We start from the raw sequence: 26,424 nt of genomic DNA on the forward strand, positions 1-26,424 counted from the left end.
CACGACAAATATGTACTAAGTGATTCAGGCAGGAGGATGGTTTAGTTTGGATTGAGAAGACTCAGGAGAAAGCTAATAGCTCTCTACAAGCTGTGAGTGAGGAGAGAATATTTTTTGGTGGTATTTTTTTGCAAGGGGGGGGGTCAGTTTTGCTCTAGAGGTCACAAAGCAAGACTGGCTCGTATTTCAGAAGCAGTGTTTATTTTTAAATAATTCTTTATTGTTGAAAGTATTACATATGTGCCCTTTTTCCCCCCACTGTCCCTCCTGCCCCAGTACTTCAGCACCCTATTGTCTGTGCCCATGGGTTATGCATATATGCATACAAAGTCTTTGGTTGATTACCACCCCCCCTTCACTCTGAGATTCCACACTCTGTTCCATGCTTCAGAGGCACTATTTAGAATCCACACAAAGAAGTCAATGCTTCCTAATAATTACAGCAATAAATTGGTAGTGAGCTACCTTTCACTTGCAGTGTTCAACAAAGGGCCTGAGAACCACTGACCAGGGGATGGCAAAGGAAACTGCCTAGAGTGGGTGGGAGTTTGAGGGTCACCGAGGAGGAGGGGGAGGGAATGGGGTGGGAGGGGACTGCACACTTACTCCTTAGCCAGTCTTATTCATACAGCAGCCCTGAACTGAGCCATGGCTACTCTAGACAAGAGACATCTTGGCTAAGATTCTCTCATGGAAAGACCTGCCCACTGGAAATGACAGGCAGAGCTAGGATTATGGTTCTGAAATGTCCCAAGCCCTTGTCTAAGTGCTCTCTTTTTCACTGAAGTGGTGGGAATGGAGTATGCAAAAGAATGGGAGAAAGATCAGACACAGAGGACGGTTATTATTTCCCTTAATCCAGTCTCAGTCACTCTCTGGCTATACTCCCTTCGCTCTTTATACCAGCTTCTGCTGTGGTCAAAGAAAGGGAGCATCTTTCTGGATCAACACCCCAAAGAGGAGACCTACTCATGCAGCACTACCTTACTTTCTGGTGAGCACACAGAAGATCTGCTTTAACTTAACCCAAATGGGTGAAGCAAAAAGTGTAGGATTAATTACGACTGGGCTGAAACCTAAGAATAGCTTGGTCTCCAAATGATACTGCCGTACAGAAATGACAGACTACCATGTAGCGTGGAGTTATGTAAACAGCTATTTCCCAGCTTCTGGCCTCACACTGCCCACACAGGTAGTCTTTAAAGCCTGGAATCTAAAAGGAGAGCGTGTGTGTGCAGAAGAGTGGACAGCTGGCCGAGGCACATGCCCATGCTTATCGTCAGAGCTGATTACGGACAACTGCATTTCTCCTCGCCAGAATCAGAGGAAGTCCATGAGAGCTCCTAGGTCAAATGCCCCCATTTTAAAGAGAAGGACCAAAAAATTAAATGACTTGCACAGAGTCACACCTCAGCAAGAGATGGGTACAATTTAACTTTGCATTTCACAGCCAGCAGTGCAAAGTTTTAAGCAAATGAGTAACATCTGGAGAGGATTTTAATGAGAGGATTAAAAAGGAGTACCAGAAAGGGGTGAAGGAAAACAAAAGGATTTGGGAGAACATGATTTGTCAAAAAATGTCAGCTCACATTACGTTAAATTCAGAAGCAGAGAATCCTGAAGTATATGTGTACAAATGAAGTAATCCGGACTGGCCTCAAAGTTGCAAATGTGCCTGAGCATCGCAATACAATGGGGGCAGTTGTACGCTATAAACGAGTGGTTCTCAACCTTCTGGCACTTTAAATACAGTTCCTCATGTTGTGACCCAAGCATAAAATTATTTTCGTTGCTACTTCATAACTGTAATGTTGCTACTGTTATGAATCGTAATGTAAATATCTGATACACAGGATGGTCTTAGGCAACCCCTGTGAAAGGGTCGTTCGACCACCAAAGGGGTCGCGACCCACAGGTTGAAAACCGCTGCTATAAACACTTTCCATGTAAGCTACTGCTTCTATCTCTGTTCATTTAACATGTCCTTCCTTTCAGGTTTAATGCAAATGCATAAACTTAAACAAGCACGTTCATAACAGACTGTCTCGTGAAGAACAGGATGTAATTACTACCAGCCTCTTTCCTCACAGGCTAAATGGGAGACAGATAAATAAGATGGTTGAGGAGAGGATAATGCATCAATCTATTTACTCAACATTATTACCCCTACAGGGAAAGCAGAAATTTCCGAAACTCCCCAAATGATTCTTGTGTTGTCAAAAGACTGTCAAATCGAAATAATCTTAATGTGAAATTAAGGAGAATATTGCCGTTTGTAGGTTTCCAGACAAGAATGAAAATAGTACGTAGATAACACACCACTGTCAGATTTATCCAAACATGAGCTTTTAATTCAAAAGCTTAAGAATACATTAGAGGAAGGCAGTGAATTTGGCTTTACTGATCACACTCTAGCTTGGAATAAATGCCTGCTTCAGCATTACATTGAGGATTATTTTATGCCCTTTCCCTGATAAATATCGAACCTTTGAAATACCGACTACTCTGTTCTTTTTTATGCCAGATACTAATCTTTCTTTAAAGCCCGATTCTTGCTATAATCTGATTTGCTTAATGAACACTGAGTAGTCAGTTAATTAATATTTCATTTATGATATTTTTTTCAATCTCCCTCTCCCCTCCCTCCCCCCCCCCCCCGCCAAAAAAAACCTCTGTGAGATTTTGTTAGCTTCCTGTTACTTTCCTTGAAACAAATACCCATAGTATTAAATTGATACAGATTTGCATGTACTGGCAACTGTAAGCCAAAAATATGTCAAATCGGGGGAGGGAGTGCAGGATATATGGGTATATGAAACAGGGGATCGCTGGAGGTGTTGATGGAGCCAGAACAGCTGAGCCTGGCTTTTGTAGGTAAAAATAAGAGGTGGAGAACAAGCCCCCAGGGATGATACTGTGAAAAATAAACATGGAAGTACAGGAACATAAAAGGTGACAGCTTTGCCAACTAACAGTCTAAAACATCTATCACTAACAACTAATCAGCAGTAACATTAATAGTATCCAGAATGTGATTCCTAGATTTTTCGCTTTTAGCAAGTCAACATGATGCCAGGTGCATTTAAACCAACAAAGATCTGCACGCGTGTGCACGCACACACACATATGTAGTTTACGTATGCATTTGAACACCTTGGGATATACAAGCAGCAGGTGGGACTGCACCCAGATGTGGGGTACTACAGGACTACTTGTATTTTCATCTCAAACCCTTCAGTATTTCTTTTTTAAATATATCTTTATTGATTTCTAAGAGGAAGGGAGAGGGAGAGAGAGATAGAAACATCAATGATGAGAGAGAACCATTGATCGGGTACCTCCTGCACGCCCCCACTGGGGATCGAGCCTGCAACCCAGGCATGTATCCTTGTTATTACTCCTAACCACACACATTTGTCTACCAACATGTCAGTGACCCCTCCCTTTAAACAAGGATATGAATCTAAAAAATAAGGGTTGTGCAGGACTCTGGAAGGGTATGCCATCTCCTTCAGAAAACAAGAGCTCTGTCCTGGCCAGGTAGCTCAATTGGTGAGAGCATCGTCCTGATATGCCAACGTTGCAGGTTCAATCCCCCATCAGGGCACATACAAGAATCAACCAATAAATGCATAAACAAATCAATGTGTGTGTGTTTCTCTCTCTCTCTCTCTCTCTCTCTCTCTCAAATTAATTTAAAAAAATTAGCCCGGCCGGTGTGGCTCAGTGGTTGAATGTCGGCCTATGAACCAGAAGGTCAAGGTTCAATTCCCGGTCAGGTCACATGCCCAGGTTGCAGGCTCTGTTCCCGGTATGGGATGTGCAGGAGGCAGCTGATCAATGATTCTCTCTATCACTGATGTTTCTATCTTTCTTTCCCTCTCTCTTCCTCTCTGATCTCAATAAAAATATATTTTTAAAAATTAAAGAAAGAAAAAAAAAGAAAATGAGCTCTTCCTAGGGCCCACAGCAGATGCATCATCCTTACGTGGTTCAAGATGTGGGAGCCCTGGGGTGGGGGAGCACAGACACTGAAGGCGAAGGGGAAGTAAAAGTCCCAGGGGAGGAGCCAAGACTGCACGCACAGAAAACAGGGTTGGGCCATCTCAATACACGAGTGCTCAAGAGAGCTATGGACTAAGGGAGTTCCGATGAGCTCCACAGTGAGGCCAAGTGTACGTATGTGTGGTTACCTCAATTTAAATGTTTATGTGTCAAGATGAAAGCCCCATAAAGAGTTAAATATGACTCATCAATTTTGGTGGCCATATTGTCATGTTGAAGAATTACTTGGGCAAATATTCACTATTTTATCAAATGGGTGAGAGTGAGGTAATTATGTGTGAGTGTGTGTGTGTGTTACAATATATCCATTTAGAGATGAAAATGAAGGGCCATACTATTTTTGAAATATAGGATGTGTATTCTCACACGGTGGGGCATGGGCTTTCCACTCAGCCCCTTTCAACTCTGAGACAAAAAATAAAACAAAACGCCAAACCTAAGCTTTGGAAACTAGGGGTCTTGAAATGGCCCTAAATGCAATAAATGCAGTGAAGCTGGAGTGACATGGGAAGTTACCTTTCAGTCAAACCTGAGAACAGAGATCACTGACCAGAATGAACAGGGTCACTGCAAGCCCAGAAATATTTTGGATACATAATCCCCTCAACAAAGGAGCTCACTCTTTTGGCTCGTGGCTCTCCCACAGCCAGGAGGACCCCACATACAATGGACTAATGGACTGCAGCTGGGAATACAAACTAAGCTAGCCTGATGCTGGACTGGACACCTTCTCCAAAATGGAGCAAAAACTCGTAACTGGCACTGATTTTAGCCTGTTAAAAGCAAAATGGGACTTCTTCCTTCGCAGGAAAAGGGAAATGGGACACTAGAAACTCAGGATTGTAATTCCACAAGAAAAACTTTTTACAATACCTCATTTCTCCTATGCAAGTCTCAGAAAATTCCTTTTCTCCAGATATCATAAGAAGCCCACTTTGATAAGCCACAGATGGGAACAAGTACCTCTCCCCACCAATAACAATTTTACCTTATCTCACTATAGAATGTCACCTATTGTTAATGGCACTCACATTCATTCACAGTTCTCTTGAAGTTCTTATTTCAACAGTGCTTCAGATATTGGTTACTTAGCATGCAATCACTAAAGCCTGATTTGTTATGTGCTAATCACTATAATTATGGAATAAATCAGATAAACTGCTTTAGAAAACTTGATTTTATCTGTAATTTTCCCCACCCCCAAAAGAGAATATCACATATAAAGGAATTATTGGGTCACATTATTCTTAATTAAAGGCTAAAAAGGGTAAATATCAAGCATGTTTTAAAAACAGTTACCTATACATATATCCTGAGAACTATAATACTGGAAATATGCATAATTTAAAACCCCCTTCCCTTTTGACAAAGTATTTGTCATTAATTTGCAAAAGTCATCTTTTTCAAGCACAGATCACATAAGCATTATTTATTAATGGAAAATCCTACTCAGACCTGAAAAACCATGTATAAATCATTATACAACACACTGTACTATTATAACATTTAGAGGAGTTAAACATTCTTTATGTTTAATGGCCCTAGATAAGATATCTAAATCATAGAAGACTTAAAAACGCCAATACCCTCCATTTTATAGAAGCCAAGAAACCAGACGGTGCAAAGCAGCTGATTTACAGAAACGCGCAGCCAGCGACGGTACAGCAGGCCACAGCTTCCACGTTTCCACCCGCTTCCTGGCAGAGAGCATTTCCTGGCCGTGGAGAAGATTAAAATGTGAAAGAAAAAAATGCAACCAACCCAATCTCTTTCCACGTTTCCTTATATCATGGTCCTCCCTTTACCCACATACTCTGATCTCAAAATATAATTTGTTTAGTAAAACAAAAGGTTAGATTTAATACTGGTTCTGTGTCACCTGATAAAATCAGCTAAATTCTTTCAAATAAGATGTGAAAAGGAAATAATGAGGGCAGTGTCAGTTCATCACTAAATAGACAGTATTGACTTCTCCTGGATATATTTGTCAAATAATAACCTAAGTTCACTCTATTACCAAAGTAATTTAAACCCTATGGTCAAATAGGAACATACACTCTGTTAATTTATGAGCCCAATATCTTCAGGGATGTGTTATCAATGTGTATGCTATATCCTGGTTGGGAAGAGGGTCTCAGGTCCTCAGTCAGGAAAGTGCCGCTAGAGCACCACTCCTGAGCAGTCAGATGTCATGTGCGCCATTCCTGAAGAACCCCCAATCAACAAAGTTTTCAGAGCCTTCCCTGGCAAATTTCCATTGATTCTAGAAAAGCCATGGTAGGGGCTGGGAGGAAGGAAGGTAGTTAGGGGCATCAGTCTGGAGGAAACAGAACAGATGGTCTGGGATGAGGTACAACTTCCACCTGACTTGAAAATCGGGGCACCTCAACCCTGATATGCCAGGAGGGATCTGAAAGTGCTTCCTGGGGTCCCAGGGTAGAGATTGCTGCTGGGAACAACTCTTTTCTTAGTTTCTCAACCCTGCCCCTCAGATGTTTTCCTTTGTCTCCTTCCCCTACTTGCAGAGTGGGAACAGGAAGCTGTTTGTGTGAAATCTCACACAGGCACTGTTTAATCGAACAAGCAGGAACCAAGTTCTGAGAACACATCTTCTGCAGCGGTTCTCAACCTGTGGGTTGCGAACAATGAAAATACATCCTGCATATTAGATATTTACATTACGATTCATAACAGTAGCAAAATTACAGTTATGAAGTAGCAACGAAAATAATTTTATGGTTGGGGGTTACCACAACATGAGGAACTGTATTAAAGGGTCACAGCATTAGGAAGGTTGAGAACCACTGTAACATTAAGACCAGAAAAGACAGCATAAACTACTAGACGGTGAAGAAAATGAGGGGAAAATAATGGAGGCTCACAAGTTTAAGCAATGTGTTTTAAAAACACCTGAAAGAAAAAATCAGCTCTAAGAACTTCAGTTTGTGCCATACAGCCCACAAACTAAAGGCCTTGACAATACATCCCTACAACCCTGAAGAATATAGTTCTCATGCTTCTTCCACACATCAGCTGAGGCTGAAAAATGCAGCGAGTCCTCATGGAAATTGCAGTGATGGACTCTTGCTGTCGAGTCTCTAAATGGTCCTGTTTCTCTTCGCATGCCCACTGGTGAATGTCAAGTGCTCATCCTAGAACTATCTGGAACCCGATGCACTAGCCTCCTTTCTGGAAATGAGCTCTAAGTTCAGACTTAGAAAGGAACCTGTCATCACTCTGGGGTCAGCATGGGCTGCCAGAGCTTAAAAGGGGGCCTGGAATGTCTATGCTCCTTGAGTTCTCTCGGGTGGGCAACTTCCATTCCCATCAAAATTGTAAGAGACAAAAAATTCATCAGGAAGTGTGTCGCAATTTCATAGACCGACAGGTGGAGGTTCATGGCAATACATCTTTTATTACTGCCCTTGACAGCTACAGATTGCATGCTGAGTGTAACTGGGCTGATACACACCTTCTGCAGGTGCACCGTGGAAAGGATAATTTTTGGACATTTTTCTAGCTATCATAGATAAAGGTATGGAAATAAATTTCCTGGTAGTCCAAAGAATGTTTCTCTCTACAGCTTCAAATACTCTCTCTAGTCTCGTAAGCCTAACATGGGCATTTTAATGCTTGGTAAACTTATTTTAAAACACGACAGGCCGGCCTGCATGAAAGGTTCTCTTCTCTGGGTTTAGAAAATGATTTGTAATCAGTGATTCTATATATAGGGAATGTGAATTTCCTTACTAAAGCATCAGGCTTCAAAAGGGAAGATATTCATGACATACATAAATCGTTGGGATGATTAAACTTGATATTCTAAATCCGATTTTCACAGTTAGACAACTGAAATTGTGCTATACCCGTACAGCAGTTCTAGCTAGCAAGCACCACAGATTAGAGAAGTTCATTCTTCAGTAGCCAGTAACACTGATGTCACACTGAATTTGGGAAAAGAACCTTCCCAGCAGCACTCACACCTGATAAGCACATTGAGTAAATTAGTGTAGATGAATATCAAAAGTAGAAGTGGGACAATCACAGCAATTAAACCACATGGCCTAACAATGATGGTGTAAACATACTTACATTATATCATATAGGGGAATCAATATAATTTACATGTACTTAATTACAGTCATCCAATATGCCTTAAAGTTAAACACCAAATTCCCCGATCTCAAACTGAAGTCTAGGGGACATACTATAATGGCATTTAATTGTACAGCTTTCATCAATTTCAGTGAGAAGCACAGACCCCAACCACCCTTGCATAACCCTTTAAAAGCTTGCCTTAAACCCCATGAGTTCACCTTGTGGAGCCTGGACGATGACCAAGATCAAGTGCATGGCTAATGGACTGGATCGACAGAGTGCTACAAACTGGCTGAAACAACGTGGCCACTGTTTCGTCAAAAAGGAAATAATCAGCTGCCACAGAGTCTGCCCGGCCCCACAAGGTAAAGAGTCTTCTAAAGTGCATCAGGATCAGACATTTGTGATGATTAATTTATGTGTCAACCTGATTGGACTGCGGAGCAGCCGGATATTTAGTCAAACATTACTCTGGGTGAGTGTGTGAGGGCGTTTGGATGAGTTTAATATTTGCGTTGGTTGACTGAGTAAAGAGTGCCATCCCCAGTGTTAGTGGGCCTCAGCCAATGAACTGAAGGCCTGAATAGAACAAAAAGGGTGGCCTCAGCCTCCTCCAGAAAGAGAATTCCTCCTGTCGCCTGCCTTGAACTGGGGCTCGGCTTTTTCCTGCCTTTAGACTCTAAATGAAAAGGGCTCTTCCTGGGTCTGAAGCCTGTGGCCTCACACCACACCTGCACACCTATCTCATGGTTCTCAGCTTGCAGACTCAGATGGAACTGCACCATTGGCTCGCCAACAGCAGACCTTGAGACTTCTCAGCCTCCATAACCACATGAGCCAATAAATCACACTCTTACACACTTTTAATATATTTATTGTATTCATAAATACAAACACACTGATTGGTTTGTTTCTCTAGAGAACTCTGATGGATGCAATATTTTAAGGGAAAAACATCTCCCTATAGAGCCATCCAAGATGTCCTGGGAATGCCTCACTTAGCACCAAGATAACAAAGAGCAGGAAGCCAACAAAGGGCGGGATTACTAGAAAGTAGGTGAAATTTGAAAACACAACATGATTGAAACCTTCCTACTTGGTGTAAGAGGCCTGAAACAAGTAACCAAAAATGTCAGACATGGGATGGGGTGGGGAGAAATATACAGGGAGGAAGGATTGGATGAAAGAGAGAAGACCTGCTTGCAGATGACTATCATATTTTTCTCCTGAAGAAATTAACAATCACACATATTCAGGCAGGTCCCCCTCCAATCTATGCCCCTCATCACTGCACATGCTGTCCCTCCCTTCAAGGGTAGGGCTCTGACCACACACGTGCCTACATAAACCCCCCAAACCTTAGCCGAATATACTAAGTAATGCTAACTAAGCTGTACAAAATTTTGCTTTTCCATTCCTGTTGATTTCAGTGCCATGGTGCTTCTGAACAATCTTATACATTTTGGAGCCAGTGTTCTCACAACACCCACATGTACTTAGAAGCAAACTTAAAGTTTCACAGAGAATCGGAGCAGACAGTGTCAAAGGAAAATTTATGGAATTTCAGAAACTTCCAGGATCACAGACACTCTTTTCCAATGTACAAGTTAAAGACGTTCCAGAGAAGCTTACACCTGGCTGGCTGTGTGTACAGATGATGTGCTGTAAATTGGGCACCTGAAACCTGTATATTTTGTTAACCAGTGTCACCCAATAAATTCAACAAAAAGGAAAAAACAAACCAAAAACTGGCTGGGTGTACGAAGGCTTGTGAAGTGAAAGGGAAGTTAGGACTCAATATGTCCTAACACGGACAGAGACCTAACTATTTGCTCAGGTTTGGGGATTAGTGCTCAGAGGTCTTTTATCACACCCCACAATGCTCCCCACCCAAGTTTTCTCTCTTTTGCTGGCTGAGGATTCACAGTTTGCACAAAAGAAGGCTGATCCTGAAGTGAGTATTTTGCCTAGGCAAGGCTGGCCACAGCCATGGGCCTTGGTCTCCTGTATATGGTCAGGCCTTTCATGACCTTGCAAACCCCTCTCCTCCTGCTTCAAATTGCCTTTCTTCCCAGGGGTTAAAAACACATGTTCTAAAGCCAGGCGCTGGGACTAAATACTCTTTCTGACACTTGCTAGTTATTTATCTCTTTGTGCCTCAGTTTTTTCAGAAACAAAATGTGGAAAATAGTAGTGCCTAACACGTAAGGTTGTGAGGAGAAAATGAGTCCACACACATTAGGTTTCTGAAGCAGTCCTGGCCTTGGACATGTCAGTCAGTGTCAGCCCAACTAACCCTGGGGAGTCTCCTACTCATTCTTCTGGACCCAACAGATGATAAGTGGCACCCGGTTTATTCATGGTATTGATCACACTTATGGAAAGCACCCATTTACTAGCCTGCTTCCTCCCCCCAACTGAGTAGGAATCGCACCTTCTTTCTGGTTATTTTGCCAGCTCCCAGTGTGATGCTTGGCTGTGCATTGAGTGCCCAAAGGGACCTACTCTGACCAGTTAAGCATGTTACCTAAGGGCTGCAGTTTATGTGTGGCGATGGCAATGCAGCAAAGTGAAGCTCCAGTTAGAATTTTGCAAAGAAGCACAATTCACCCTCTGGTGTAGGATCAAGTCCTGGGATTGTTAATTTGTCTACCTTCATTTGCTTTAAAACCTTCCAAATATGGTCACTTGTGTTTACAAACGTGTGTCTCTTAACAGCATAGAAAAGTAAGCATTAAAAGCTGACTAAGTCAATGTTCCTTTGGCCCCAAGAGACTGGAGATCTAGAAATATCTATGAGCAATCTCATATGGTCACCTGTAATTATCAACTGCACATAACACATAGTTATTACTATCAAGTCATTAAAAAACGACCTTCTAAGTACAAAGAGCAAAGCATCAGCAGACCTAGAACAAGGCAGAAGTTACAAATACAATATTGAGGCCTGGCTCCCCCAAACGATTCTTCCCTTAAGCACATAAGGGTAACAAAATGACCACTAGACTAACCCTGACCCGTTATCTGGTTGATCTCCGTTTCAAAAACCCTTCCACGAAAATTGTTCTTCTTTAGAAACATCCTGCTAGAAACAGGCTCCTGAGACATAGTCACCTGATCCTCTGAGTAATTCCCAAGGGTTCATTGAGGGGACCGAAGAAACAGGACAGAGACAGGTAGATGGATGCGCATGTGTGTGTGCGCACACACACACGTATGTTCATTCCAGACCACAGTTAAGAAACTCAGTATAAGTCACAGCCCTTTTTCTGAGTGACTTTTGGCACTGCTGTATGAAACATCTGCCAGATCACAGATGCCACTGTCAAATCAGGTTAGTAAAAGCCATGTTCTTTAGTTAAGCACAAAGAAAAAGAAGTAATAAAGGTATTCAAATGTGCTAACTGTAACAGGAAAGAATAGGTGAATTTGCATTTTGTGTTCCCTGGCCCCATATATTTCTCATTTAATTAAAAGAATTTGAGGAGATGAGTCTACACTTACCTGGCTACTATTTAGGATGATGAAGGCTAAGGAACATCCTAGAAAACAATATTTATTCATGGTGGGAAAACAGCACATCTGAATGAAATAATAAACGAAAGAGCTATTACCAAAGTCAGAAGAAAGATTCCTGAAAGGTTCAGCTGCTTTAGTTACACCAAAAAGTAAACTGGGGACATGCACCCCAGGAACTTACTTACCACAATATCCTCAGGGAACGTGTCTCTGCTGAAGGAGCCATCGTCAAACATGACCTCGTAGAAGGTCTGCGATGTCACAGCGATCACTCTGCAGCTGTAGTACCGGGTGTTCCGGTGCTTTGTGATGACGGTCTGCCCCACAGAGATGCCCCTCTCGCCAGCCTTCAACTTCTAATGAGGGGTGGAGGCAGAAAAGAGAAAAGAAAGAGGAAAAAGAGAAAAGGACAGAAAATAAAAGAAATATTTTTTTAAAAAAACAGTAATTGGCTTAGTAATATCATTTTTTATTTTTTAACTTTTTATTGGGGAATATTCTCAGACTTAAAAGTTGTAAGGATATGAATGGTACAGGAGCACCCATATATTCTTTGACCCTTTATCTATTCCTATTAGCATTTTACCATTTTCTTTATTTTCATATTATACTTCTATTTTATATATGTGTATATTTAAGTATGATATACAAATTGTGTGTGTGTGCGCACACACGTGCGCGCACGCCTGCATACTATCCCCTCACCACCAACCATTTGAGCTTTACTGGGCTTTTATTCATAAATACATCAGTGTGTGTTTTCTAAGAAGAGGTGTTCTCCTTTACATAACCACAGTTACATAACAGTTACAGTTACTAATGTTAGTAAATTTAACATCAACACACCCGATCCTCTACAATGCATATTCCAATTTTGTCAACTGAGCCGAGACTCAGGGCCCCCGAGCCCCTGGTCCCCACACTCCAGTGCAGGACACAGTCAAAGGTCCAACACTGTATTAGTCGCCACAGCTCCTGAGCCTCCCTTAATCTGGAACATTTTCCCAACCTTCCTCTGTCCTTTATGATAGTGATACTTTTGAAGGATACACTCCTCCCTCCCCCTGCTTTGTGAATAGAGCACTTGTCTGATGTTTCCTCGTGATCAGATCCAGGTTGTATGTTCCGGGCCAGAACCCCACACAGGTGATGCTGTGTTCCACTCAGGATGTCACATCTAGAGGCACATGCTGCTTGTCTGCCTCTCCATGGGGATGAGAATTTTTATCATGGTCAAAAGTATGGTCCAATTTCTCTACTTCATAATCACCCTTTTCTTCTATTACTAATAAACAATCTGTGGGAGAACTTTAGCACCACACATATATCCTGCACACTTATGCTTGGATTTAACATCATGGATGAGCCTTGCCTGATCCAGCTTTACTATGAGGAAGGTGAGAACTGCAAATACTGCATTTCACTATGATATCTGTTCCTTCGTGCCTGTTATTTTAACACTGGGTTTACCATCTTACAGAGACAGTGGTTTGGCTCTGAATCCTAAGCTCTGCTTCTTTAGCTACATGATCTTGGAGATGTTACTTAGCCTTCCTCAGCCTCAGTTTGCTTATCTACAAAATGGGGATATTTATGTGGAAGGTCTGCTATAAAATAGGATGAAGTACATAAAATACCTAGACTCATAGGCAATTTGTTCTCAGCAAATGTGAAATGGCTTCATTTTGGGAAATGAAGAACATACCAGAGACCCGGTCAGTGAAACTCCTCCCTCCTTACTCAGCAATCAGTGTGTATGCCTGTGCAGACTCTGATTTCACATGACAAAGCTTAATCCAGCTCCAGATCATCGCTGTCCTGCTCTTCACTGCATCCACTCCTGACTCTAACTCTTGTCATAGCACACAGCTATGGTCCTTAGGAAGGAAGGCATAGTGTGGTCTTCTCCCCACACTGCCCAGGCTCCCAGAGCCTTGTTTCTCTCTCACTTAAAGCCCTGGCCAAATGTCACTTTCATGTACTGTCCCTCCTACGACAGGGCACCTCCTACGACAGGGCACATCCACAGGACAGCACTAGGACTTATCTGTCTTTTTATCCATGGCATTCAGCAGGGGTGTACAACGCTGTTGCTGAATAATGAATGAATCAATCAATCAATGAACAAAAATGAATGAATGAACTATAAAGATGGGTGCAAACACATTTTCAAAATAAGGGAGAATTCAATTCATTCACTGTTTAGAAACTGGCAAAGTAAAAGCGAGTTTCAGGAAGATGTTCTCTTTCTGGGGGTAAGGAAGGATGTATGTCAGCAGTGGGAGGGAATAAAGGAGGTTTACGGTGAAATCCACAGCGTGTGGTAAGTGGAAGCAGCCAGTCAAGGGAAAGAAAAGTGATATAGACTTGACAAAGAAAAGGTTGACTCCAGACCACAACCATTTTCTTCCTACTTAGGACGTGAAATTTATGCAAATTGACTGGTTGGAAAGATGGCCAGCACACGTATTAAATATAGAGCCTTCATCTAAATAAAAATATTCATAAGCTTCAAGCATGACCATTTTATGGGAAGTACTAAGGAAAATAGATTTTTTCATAGTGATATTTTGATAGGATTTCTGATTTGTTTTTGTAAGAAAAATTTATTGATAAGCATACCCCATAACTGATCATACATCCTCACAAGTATTTCCTGTCAGAAAAGCCCATGAGTCTATTGATGTTAAGAATGTCATTTCTGATCAGGGAAGACAGATTTATGCAAGGGGGCTCCATCAGATTAAAGAAATGTCCATGGTATTTCGAAGATCTGTATGTAGGCTAAGACTGTGAAAGTCAAATTTTCTTTAATATGCACTAAGCAGAAATACCTGTTGTTGTTTTTATTTGTTTTTAACACAACTTCTTTCAAAGAAAAGCTAAAATCAGTCAGTTTGAGATGCTGGGGATATGAAAAAAATATTAAGTAAAAAAGTGTTCTAGAAATTCTACAAAACAAATGTTCAAAGAGCTCCTAAAAAATAATAACACATCTAGAGTTTCCAACACATGTCAATATACATGAGAATTAAATTCTCCCCCAACAACTCTGTGAAATAGTTATTTTCACTAAATAGATGAAGTAACTGAGATATAAAGTCAAGTGACTTTTCCAAGGTCTCCCAGTTGGTGACAGGCTGAAATGGGGCTCAGAAACAAGTTCTCTCCCATTACCAGTACCTCAATATCATCAACCAGGAGAGTAAATGTGGAAAGAAATCAGAGGAGAAATAAAACCAACCCAGAAATTAGACTGATGGTATTTAAGCAGTTTCTTAAAGAACTTTTTTTCTTTTTCTTACTTTTTAAACTATGATTTATTATCTACCTCCTCTGTTCTACATACGTTCTAAGGAACTTCTCATATAAAAATTCATTTAAGCCCGACCAATGTAGCTCAGTGACTGAGTGTCAGCCTATGAACCAGGAGGTCATGGTTCTATTCCCGGTCAGGGCACATGCCCGGGTTTCAGGCTGGATACCAAGTGGGGGGCATACAGCAGGCAACCGATCAATGATTCTTTCTCTCATCATTGAGGTTTCTCTCTCTCTCCCACCCTTTATATAAATATATAAATAAAAAGATTTAAAAAGATTTTTAAAATTCATTTCATCTCCCAAGTATCTCACAGTATTGAAATAGCCACTAGGATTTGAAGCCTATCTCGTGATGAAAAATGCAGAAATAATTGCATATGCTCTCGGTTTCCACATATGCATACACATGACATGCACACACACTCTGCAGTTAAGTGGCAAAAATGCCCACCAATCTTCACTCTTCCCTTTTCCCACATCCTTGCAATGTGACTTTGCAGCTCCACCTATCAAGAGCTGAAGTCTATTTCCCCACCCTTTGATCTGGGGTAGCCTTGTAGCTTAGCCTGCTTTGGCCAATAGAAGACAATAGAAGCAATAGTATGCCAACTCAAAGCCTTTTGCTCAAGAATCCTTGTACATTTCTGCTGTCTCTAAAGGGGTCCTAGATTCTGTCATGTGAACAAACTCAAGTTACTCTGCTGGCATATGAGAGATCACATTGACCAGAGCTAAGGCCCTAGACATGTGAGAGAATCCATCCAAGAGAAGAACTGTTCTGCAGCTGACCACAGATGAATGAGGCAACCAGCCTGGAACAGAAGAACCACCCGCTGATCCCAGCCTAAACTATGACATACAAAATCACCAGCCAAAGAGTTGTCATTGCTTTAAGCCATTAAGTATTGTAATGGCTTGTAACACACACAGATAATATATAAAATAAATACTATGAAAAAATATACTAAACTGTATAACTCCAGGTAATAGAATTGTACTCATTTGTTTCTTTATGTACTTTTCTGTACTGTCATTATGTATTTCTTTAATAATTCTTGAAAACACTAAAATTAATAAAATACAAGAGTCCTTGCAAGTTTCTAATTCTTCAAATAGCAACCAATCCACAGTTAGATCTACTTAACTGAGATGCTAAAAAAAAAAAAAAAAAGCTGAAGCCAAATTACTTAGTAAGGCCATCTTCAATATTTATCTTCCAGTTCAGTAAATATGATATAAGGACTTGAGGAAATGAACATTTTTTAAAGTGGAATGATGCACAAATTTAATTATAAAATTTCATCTGACTTATATCTCACATTGAGGCCAAATAGGATGTAACAAAAAAGGCACTTTTATTTTGTTCTTAATAATCATTACTAATTCCTAAGAAATGAATGTTGTTATAATAAAATGAATAGATTTTTTTTCTATTGATTTTAGAGAGGTGAGGTGGGAGAAAGAAAGAGGGAGGGAGGGAGGGAGGGAGGGAGGGAGAGAGAGAGAGAGAGAGAGAGAGAGAGAGAGAGAGAGAGAGAGATCATTGTGAGAGAGAAACACCGATCAGTTGCCTCCTGTATGCTGGGGGTCAAATCCACAATATGGGTATTTTATGCTCTGGTTTGGGGCTATACTCATTTAAAATAACACGCACCCATACAAAAAGCCTCATTGTCTTTTTGAAACTCATTGCTATACCTGTCCTTCCCATCAAACTAAGCCACCTCTACAGGGCAACACCAATAATAAAAGCTAATTGTTTAGATGTAAAAGAGTTTTCTCTCCACTGATACCATGTTGCCTTCAATCAGGGTGGGCTTAAAACTTAAATGAGCCCTTATTACAAAGCTCTCTAACTTTCCTAAGATTCTAACCAATGCTGACATATATTTCCACACTTAAGAGAAAAGATGGCAAATCATCAATGATTATAACCTGAGTAGGGAGAAAAATATGTCCCTAATACTGGCTCATCAAGGGCATGCCAACATCCAACAGGCTGACTCCAGAACATTTAAAGCAGTGCTGGCAAAACAGGATGGAAAAATCACCATTCCTTACCTGACAAGAACTTTACATCAGTAAACTCTGAGCCAGAGCCAAGAAAGAACTGGCAGGCACACAATGCAAAGAGGAAAAGCAATGCATGGATGGGCATGGAGTGGGAACATGGCATTTAAATAAGCAGTTCCTGGTGCTTATTACAAGCGAGGCACACTGCTAGGTGCAAAGGCTTAAAATAAAGGAGGGAGAGGGTCCAGTCTCTCAAAAGCTCGTGGGCAGAAAGGCAGACAGACATGGCTGACCTCAGTGTAGGTATTAAGAGCGCCCAGGAAGGGGGAGGAAGGAGCCTTCCAGAGAAGGCTTCACCCCTGGGAACACCGGAGCCAGGTCTGAAAGAGCCAGGAAGCCCACATGCACAGCAGCGGGAAGGCCATTTGCAAGCAGAGTGGTCACCTGTGGGCCTGTGAACCCCGGCTCAGACTGATGTTTGTAACTGCATAAAATTAAGCACACAAGATTACAAAACAAACAAATTATATTGAAAAAAACCTCACCAAATTTGTGGTTTAAGACCTATGCTTCTATAATAATGTATTAAATTCTAATGCCTAGTGACAATGATGACATGATTACTACTGCGAACAGGTCACAGAAACTGCTAGTGCCATTGCTGCCCATACTAAAAACTGACAGGATTGTGCAATTCTAGCTGAAATTTAGTGAAAGAAATTGTAATTTTTTCTCATCCCCTAACACAAATATTTCTTGATACTAAATTATAAATATATTATCATCTGAAATACTTAGACGTACAGCAGTCAATCTTTTAACAGCAATCATCTAGATAATGGTGCTTGTATACACTGTCCATAAAAGGATATGGTGGTGAAATGAAACTCAAAGAAGACACCTCTGTGACAGGTTAATTTATAGAAGCTGAAATGGGTAACTGACACAGGAATCTAAGAAGTTCTGAGATTGGAATATGTACTATATTCTCAAATATAATTTATCCCAATGAGTTTCTGACAGAGAGCAGTTAGTTCAATATGACCTCTATAGAGAGGGTTTAGAGGGAAAGATCCTGTGTGGTAGAAGGAAGGAAGATTCCTATGCTCTTATCCTATGCTCTAAGATTTCTAAAGTCTTATCCAAGATTTTGCAAGGCTGATCTGTGTTTACACCGTAAATGAGGGTCACCCAATATCTGCTAAGATGTGTCATGGGCAGAGATGTCATCTTGAGAAAATCCGTGGCTGGGTTAACCATCTATATAATGTTACTGAAGGGCGTAAATCCAAATAAAACAGTCTACTCAGAGGCTCACAGAGCCAACAAAGCGCGGGAGCTGAAGAAACAAAGCCAAGTTAACTTATCCCATGAACAGACAAAAAAGCACATTTCCATGTAGCCAATGACCCTTCCACTTTCTCCACTTCATTATTTCTCCCTTACTTCTACAAATTAACAACCTTTGAGATATTATTGTACCTTTTCAAGTATCCATCTTATAAAAATTTCTAGAGGGATCTGAGTAAATGCATTAATACAAACTGTTCTTCTTTTACCAAATGAATGCAGCAGAGTCACTCCTCTAAACCTGTCCTGTAATAATGACAGCTTTCTTCATAAAATTACAAGAGCCTGGTAAAAATCTCCTACCCAGAAAAACCTAAAGCCCTGGGGCTTCGTGAAGAAATAATTGCTCCTACAGACAAATGCACATGCACACTCATAAAAATGTCACAAGTATTTAATTTTCTACATGTCTGCTTGTTCACGTGTACTTTTATTTCTCATGGGTTTTTACGTGCAAACATATAATAAGTGGGAAATAGTGGTAAGCAGTTTCCCAGCAGACTTAGGTCTTATTCACTTTAACGTGTGTAGCAGTATAACAGACTGCACAAGAAAGTGGCGGGGGGGGGGGGGGGAACTAATTCTTTTCCATCTGAGTCATGAGCTCACCTCATGGTCTTGTTTGGGAGGTAAGTGAAGAGAACTAGAATGGGAGAACTGTGCTTCCCTGTGTTAATGTAGGAAAACTCTCACTAGGTAAACACCTCCTACTTTCTATTCTGAAGAATAAGAAACTTGCTTCATAAAGAGCAGAGAGGAAGCTCACAGCAGGTAGACTAGTGGAGCTGGAGGGCTGTGGCAGCATCCCACTACTAAGACGGAACCTGATGTGTGTTCCTAAGACACATTCACTCTCCTTAGTTGCTGGAGAACAGGTGAGTCTTCCCTGGATGCCTGCTCCAAGAAGCTCTGCCTTGGTATTTATATTTCAGGAGCCCTCGAGCTTCTTGTGTAGCAAGAGTGAAATTAGGGAAGACCTATAACTTCATAAAATCTCAATAATTTAAATAATTCTATGTGTATGTGTAGAAATTAACAAACTGATTATAAAATTTATCTGAAAATGCAAAGCATCTAAAATACTCCAAACCATCTTGAAAAAATGTTGAAGAAATTACAATTTGGGGGAGATGAGGAGGGAAAGCATTTGTTCAATTATAAGATAATACAACAATTTTGTTTCACTATCTTGAATGAGACATTTTCAGTAGGAGAAGCAAGGGGCATAGGGTATTACTATATGGTACTCTTGCCAACAATGTTTTCTGAATCTCAATTAAAGTTTGTGAATGGGATAAAAATAGCTAAAATAGATGCAAAATTTTTGTAAGGAAGTCAACCCAAAGCAAAACAGACTAATTAAATGGCTTTTTTTTTTTTACTTGTTAAAGTTTTTATTCATTTTTTTTAATTAAATCTTTATTGTTCAGATTATTACATTTGTTCCTCTTTTTCCCCCCATAACTCCCCTCTTCTCAGTTCCCGCCCCACCCTCCGCCCTCACTCCCCACCCACTGTCCTCATCCACAGGTGCACGATTTTTGTCCAGTCTCTTCCCGCATCTCCCACACCCCTTTCCCCCCCAAGAATAGTCAGTCCATTCCCTTTCTATGTCCCTGATTCTATTATAATCAACAGATTATTTATTCACTTGATTCTTAGATTCACTTGTTGATAGATGCATATTTGTTGTTCATAATTTGTATCTTTACCTTTTTTCTTCCTCTTCCTCTTCTTAAAGGATACCTTTCAGCATTTCATATAATCCTGGTTTGGTGGTGATGAACTCCTTTAGCTTTTCCTTATCTGTGAAGCTCTTTATCTGACCTTCAATACTGAATGATAGCTTTGCTGGATAAAGTAATCTTGGTTGTAGGTTCTTGGTATTCATCACTTTGAATATTTCTTGCCACTCCCTTCTGGCCTGCAAAGTTTCTGTTGAGAAATCAGCTGACAGTCGTATGGGTATTCCCTTGTAGGTAACTGACTTTCTTTCTCTTGCTGTTTTTAAGATTCTCTCTTTATCTTTTGCTCTTGGCATTTTAATTATGATGTGTCTTGGTGTGGTCCTCTTTGGATTCCTTTTGTTTGGGGTTCTCCGCGCTTCCTGGACCTGTAAGTCCATTTCTTTCACCAGGTGGGGGAAGTTTTCTGTCATTATTTCTTCAAATAGGTTTTCAATATCTTGCTCTCTCTCTTCTTCTGGCACCCCTATAATTCTGATGTTGGTACGCTTGAAGCTGTCCCAGAGGCTCCTTACACTATCCTCGCATTTTTGGATTCTTTTTTCATTTTGCTTTTCCGGTTGGGTGTTTTTTGCTTCCTCGCATTTCAAATCATTGACTTGATTCTTGCGCTCCTCTGGTCTGCTGTCGGGAGTCTGTATAATATTCGTTATTTCAGTCCGTGTATGCTTAATTTCTAGTTGGTTCCCCAATATAACATCGAGGGTCTCATTAGATTTCTTGTAGATCTCATTAAGTTTATCGGCGGCTTCTAAACAGTTCTTGAGAGACCTTAAAAGTGTGGTTCTGAACTCTATATCTTCCATTGACAATTTTGTCCTGTTTCTTTGTCTCTGCATTTTGTTATGCTTCCTTGGTGCACCCCCTAGTGGTCTTTGTGCGCAGTCTTATAGTTAAACCTTGATTGTTGTAGCTAATACCAGGGAGGGTTTGACCTCCAGGCCAAGTGGCTATGAGAATCAGCTGTGTCTGCAGTGAGAGAACTTCTGTCCTCTAGGGAGGTGCTAATCTAGCCTTTGCCTGAGGCTATCTGGCAAATGCCTCTGTGCAGGGCTTGGGCGGGGCGGGTCGCACAGGATCAACAGGGTGGGCCGGAGAGAGCAGTTATGGCTGCTCTCAGTCCTGTCCCCAGGGGCTCTGCCTCTCTGAGTCCAGCACCCGCTGCAAACCTGAGAGAAAGCTGCACTCGCTCTGACCGAAGCCAGACAGTCCCGCTTCTCCCGTTTGAGTCTGGGTCCCTAAAGACTCGCCGGTATCTTGAGCTCAGAGTCTGCGACTCCCTCCCGATTGAAAACGCCAACCGTGCCCTCCGCCGCCAGCCCGCTCCGCGCACTCTGCACCTCAGAATTTGACTTCAGCACTGCGCCTCCTCTGAGTGTTCGTATGCGTTTCTCTTTCCTCCTAGTTGTAGGACTTCCACTCAGCCAGCGTTCCTGTGGTTCTGGGTGATGTCCGTTCCGTTTTTTAGTTTCACTTTTTAAGTAGTTGTTCAAGGCAGCAAACTCCGGCGTTAACCTATGCTGCCATCTTGGTTCTCTTTTTTTAATTAAATGGTTTAACAGTTTTTTTATGCCACCAAGAAGGAAGCCCAGGTAAATAATGAACCATGTAAGATAATCCAAGCCATAGTCTCCAGTTGGAAAAATGCCAAAATAGCACAGTCTAAATGCTATGTGCTCTGGCTCTAATGACCTGGAAGTTCTGTAACTTCTAATGACTGTTGAACCCTTTGAAGTTCCACTTCATCATCTATAAAAAATAAATACAATCATAATACCTCCACACAAGGTTACTTACTGTGAGGCCCAAATGAGATAATGTATTATGTATGAAAATGCACAGAAACTATAAAGGCACTATACACGTTATTACTTGCATTTACTTTATCGACATTGATACACTGCTACCAACAAAGAAAATGGTCACCTTGAATAGGAAAGAAAAATAGGGTGGAACAGGTCTTTAGTGGTTCTATGCCAGGGGTGGGCAAACTTTTTGACTCGAGGGCCACAATGGGTTCTTAAACTGGACCGGAGGGCCGGAACAAAAGCATGGATGGAGTGTTTGTGTGAACGAATATAAATTCAAAGTAAACATCATTCATAAAAGGGTACGGTCTTCTTTTTTTTTTTTTCTTTCTTAGTTTTATTCATTTCAAATGGGCCAGATTCGGCCCGCGGGCCGTAGTTTGCCCACAGCTGTTCTATACAGACACACTACTTATATAGGTGAGAGAGAGAGAGATTGATCAAGCATAAGCTTCCTGGTTTCTTTCAAAATTTTAGGAGAAATAACCAAAGGAATAGTGGAAGAAAAGTCAGCCAAAAGGTTTCTCCTGACCATCACAATGGCAGCAGCAGGAGGGCAGATTCTGCCCAGCTAGCTCATCGTGTTAACCCAAGGAGAAAAAACCACAGTCTTTACAGTTCATTACTGACCAAGAAGGTAATGGCCATCTTTCAGTCTATCTAATGTTAATTAAATGCATGTATGGGCCTAGAGCTGTGATGGAGAGAAGTGTGTGGGGTTCCTGTAGAGGCAGGAGAGGAAAGGAAAGAACTGAGACTCTGTAGTTGTCACCCCTCTTTCCTGGTTTCATGCCTACAGCCCCGTGTTCTCTCATTTCACCAAGGTTCATCTCTGGGTCCCTACAGCCTCAGCAAAAGCCACTTCTCAGTCTCTAGTAAGGATGCTATGTTTTACTCCAAATATGTGATAAAGGAATATGTTAACAAATTTTAAGGTATAACTAAAGGTTACTGACTACAAGAGTTTTCGAATTCTCTGTTTTCTTCTAATTCCTCAGATGAATGGGAAAAGGCAGACGAACTTGACTAGAAGGTCTACCTAGTACTCAAGGAGAGAAACACAAAATGGGGAAATAACTCAGGAGGATATCCGAGGCCCACAAAGAGTGCTCACTTCTCCCTGCCTCCTGCTCAGGCAAAAGCTGGGTGCGAGGTCAACCCAGAAGTGGCTGAAAGAAAAATTAAAAGAATTTTTCTTTGAAGAATGTAGAAAGAGGAATTTCTTGTGTTTCTCTGGATTCCACTCTATAAATTCACTGTCCTGCTACACCTAGTGTGGGACAAGAAGACGAGAGGATGCATAATATCTCAGGATGAAAAGAAGCCAACTTCAGATAAGGAGTGATCAAGAAACTGCCCATTTTACCAGAAAAGAAAAGAAGGATTGATCTGCATGTGAGAAATGTGAGAGGGCAGGACAAAGAAGTTGGGGTATCCCAGGCTGCCTGGCTGCCTGCCAACAGGCCTCTGGAGGACTTTCTAGTTAATCTAAACTTTTATACATTAGCTTTATAGAGCATGGGCATAAAATGTCGACATAGAGAATGGTCTTTCAGATAGAAAAGTTGGAACTTACTTAATTGCCTTTTCTATTGCTTGCAGTTAACAATCTTAATAAGTTATACTTTTATTACATTTTGTCAGTATCTATGGATTTCACTATGACTATAGCACCTAATTACTGTTTTCTACCTGAAGGAATTGGAAATCCTGTTTCTTATGCTTTACAAGATGTTGGGATGTCAAATATCCTTTGCTGTCGTATGTCTGTTGATACATTCCATTTATATTTCTCCCTGTATTCATGGTGTTTGACTCTAACACCAATGTTAAAATATGGGATTAGTGTCACCACTTAGTTTTCTTAACAAGCTATCAGACAATAATGCATGCCTTAATTATTTTTTTTAATATATTTTATTGATTTTTTACAGAGAGGAAGGGAGAGAGATAGAGAGTTAGAAACATCGATGAGAGAGAAACATCGATCACCTGCCTCCTGCACATCTCCTACTGGGGATATGCCCGCAACCCAGGTACATGCCCTTGACCGGAATCGAACCTGGGACCTTTCAGTCCGCAGGCCAATGCTCTATCCACTGAGCCAAACCGGTTTCGGCATGCCTTAATTATTTTTTTTTTTTAAAAAGAAGTATAATTTGCTGAAAATCTTAAAATGTCCTGGGAACTGAGAAATAGTAATGCTATGAAAAAGTGAAACACACATTCCCTACGAGAGAGAGAGAGAGAGAGAGAGAAGAGGGAGGGAGGGAGGGAAGGAAGAAGCAACCAAGTAAGTTGTGCTTGGAATGGAAGACTAGATCTCCCTCCGTATGTGTGGTCCTTGAACTTGCTGAGTATCAAGTGTGCCTTGTAAATATTCCTCAGGCAGGTGGCCCTCACAGTGGAGCCCCAGGTCTGCTGGCTCCACATGCCCTTTGTAGGGGAGTAACAGAGCCCAGTGGGAAGTACAGCTCTGCCGAGGCTCCTGATTCTGATGAGGGTCTCTTGTGATAAAGCCAAATACCTGCCTCATGTCACAGATTTTTCTTGAAATGTTTGTTTAAAAATCAGAATTTGTAGTTTTATAAGGCCAGAATAAAAAGTTAGACAGTCTACATTTTGTACAATATATTACACATTTATATTATATTATTATATCCTATATAATAACAGCCTAATAGGCTAAGTGTCCGGTCATCCATTCAACCAATCAAAGTATAATATGATAATGATATGCTAAGGCCACTCAACTACTCGGTATGATGTGCACTGCCCACCAGGGAGCAGACAATCAACTAGTCGACCAGTTGCTATGACATGCACTGACCACCAGGGGGCAGACACTCTGACCAGTAGGTCAGCTTGCTGCTGGGGTCCGGCCAATTGGGACTGAGTGAGACAGGCCAGGAACGCCCTGGAGCCCTCCCTCAACCCCTCCCCGGTTGTCCAACCTCCCACGTCCCTCCCCAGCCCCGATTGTGCACCGGTGGGGTCTCTTGGCTTGGCCTGCTCCCTCTCATAATTTGGGAGCCCTCAGGGGATGTCAGGGAGCCAGTTTCGGCCCAATCCCACAGGCCAGGCGGAGGGACCCCACTGGTGCACAAATTCGTGCACTGGGCCTCTAGTCTATTACATTTATATCTATATATATAAAAGCCTAAGCGATCAAACAACCGATCAACTGGTCATTATGAAGCGCACTGACCATCAGGGGGCAGACACTCAATGCAGGAGCTGCCCCCTGGTGATCAGTGCGCTCCCACAGTGGGAGTGCCGCTTGGCTGAAAGACCCGTCCAGGTGGCCCACCATCCCAGCAGCAGCCACTCATTCCCTCGGTAGTCCTGCAGGTCTAATATCCGGAGAACAGGTCAGGCACTGACGAACTGGCACCACCAGCATGATCCTGACAGCGCCCCTGGCCTCCTGGAAGCAGGCCTTGGGCACTGCGGCCACTTCCCCTCCCTAGACGCTCCGCAAGGAAGAAACGATATAAAAGCGGCTGCCAGGTGGCTCCCAACAACCAGTGTAAACGTCAGCAGGATGGATCTGGATCTGGATCCCAGGTGGGCAAGGGTGTTCTACCGCCGGCCCGGAAGGCCGATCGCATCCCGGTTCCCCCCACCCCGACCCACCTCGGGTCAGGCACCAGACGCAGTGTGAGCCTCTCCTGATCAGGACTGACTGGGCAGGAGCCCGCAGCAAGTGCAGTGGGGCTGGGATAGGCAGGAGTGGCAGGAAGCATTGGACTGCCAGTTTTGGCCCAATCCCCGCAGGCCGCACCGGGGGAACCCCACCCATGCACAAATTCATGCACCGGGCCTCTAGTTACACTATAATACAGTACACACTTGAATACATTATTTTTTTCTCCAAACAGATTAAAGGATAAGAACTCAGAGTCTGGTGAAAGGCTGTATTTAAAGGCAAAGATAATATTCTGAGTCACCTGGGAACTGACTGCTTTCTGCTCCCAAATAGGTATGTGGCCTTGGCCTGTGTCTGATGCAAGAGCCAACTACTTGCAAAACTTTCTTTAAATGGTAAGGCCTAGATGGTTAAGAGTAAATTTTTCCAGAATGAAGGTGTAAACCCCTAATATAGAGCAAGAGTATGGTAGCAAAGCACAGCTTCCACTCAGATCCCGTAGCAGCCAACCCCGGGCCACCCAGGGCACTCCGCCTCTGCTCTGCCTGCGGGGTCCCCACGTTCTGATCAGTTTCTGTATCCTTGGCTGATTAACATTGGAATCTGCAATGGATGCATCTGTTTTCTCTTGCCACAAATTCAATACCCCTTGAAACACTGTAGCATCAGAAATGGGCCTGGACCGCTGCAGCTGGTGCCCAGATGGGGACTGGCACAAAAACCCATACCAAGACACCAGGCTTTGAAAGGAATTGGGAAAAGGGGGAAGGGTGGAAGGCGTGGCTGAAGATGGCTCAAAGGAGGTCGAAGAGCCTCTGGCCCGGGCTGTGAGGTTACTGTGAGGGCCTTCTGGGGA

At 42.0% G+C, this 26,424-nt stretch overlaps 1 protein-coding gene across 1 annotated transcript in view; it reads right to left on the reverse strand.

Annotated features, from left to right (window-relative positions):
* KDM4C (lysine demethylase 4C) overlaps positions 1-26,424 on the reverse strand; it is a 328,521-nt gene that overhangs the window by 20,159 nt on the left and 281,938 nt on the right. The window contains exon 19 of the mRNA XM_081103409.1: positions 11,868-12,038. Within this exon, the coding sequence (XP_080959535.1) occupies positions 11,868-12,038 (171 nt within the window). The remainder of the gene's footprint in view (positions 1-11,867; positions 12,039-26,424) is intronic.

The sequence above is a fragment of the Myotis nattereri genome (genome assembly GCF_964212035.1).
Source record: "Myotis nattereri genome assembly, chromosome: 12".
In the NCBI taxonomy this organism is placed as follows: domain Eukaryota; kingdom Metazoa; phylum Chordata; class Mammalia; order Chiroptera; family Vespertilionidae; genus Myotis; species Myotis nattereri.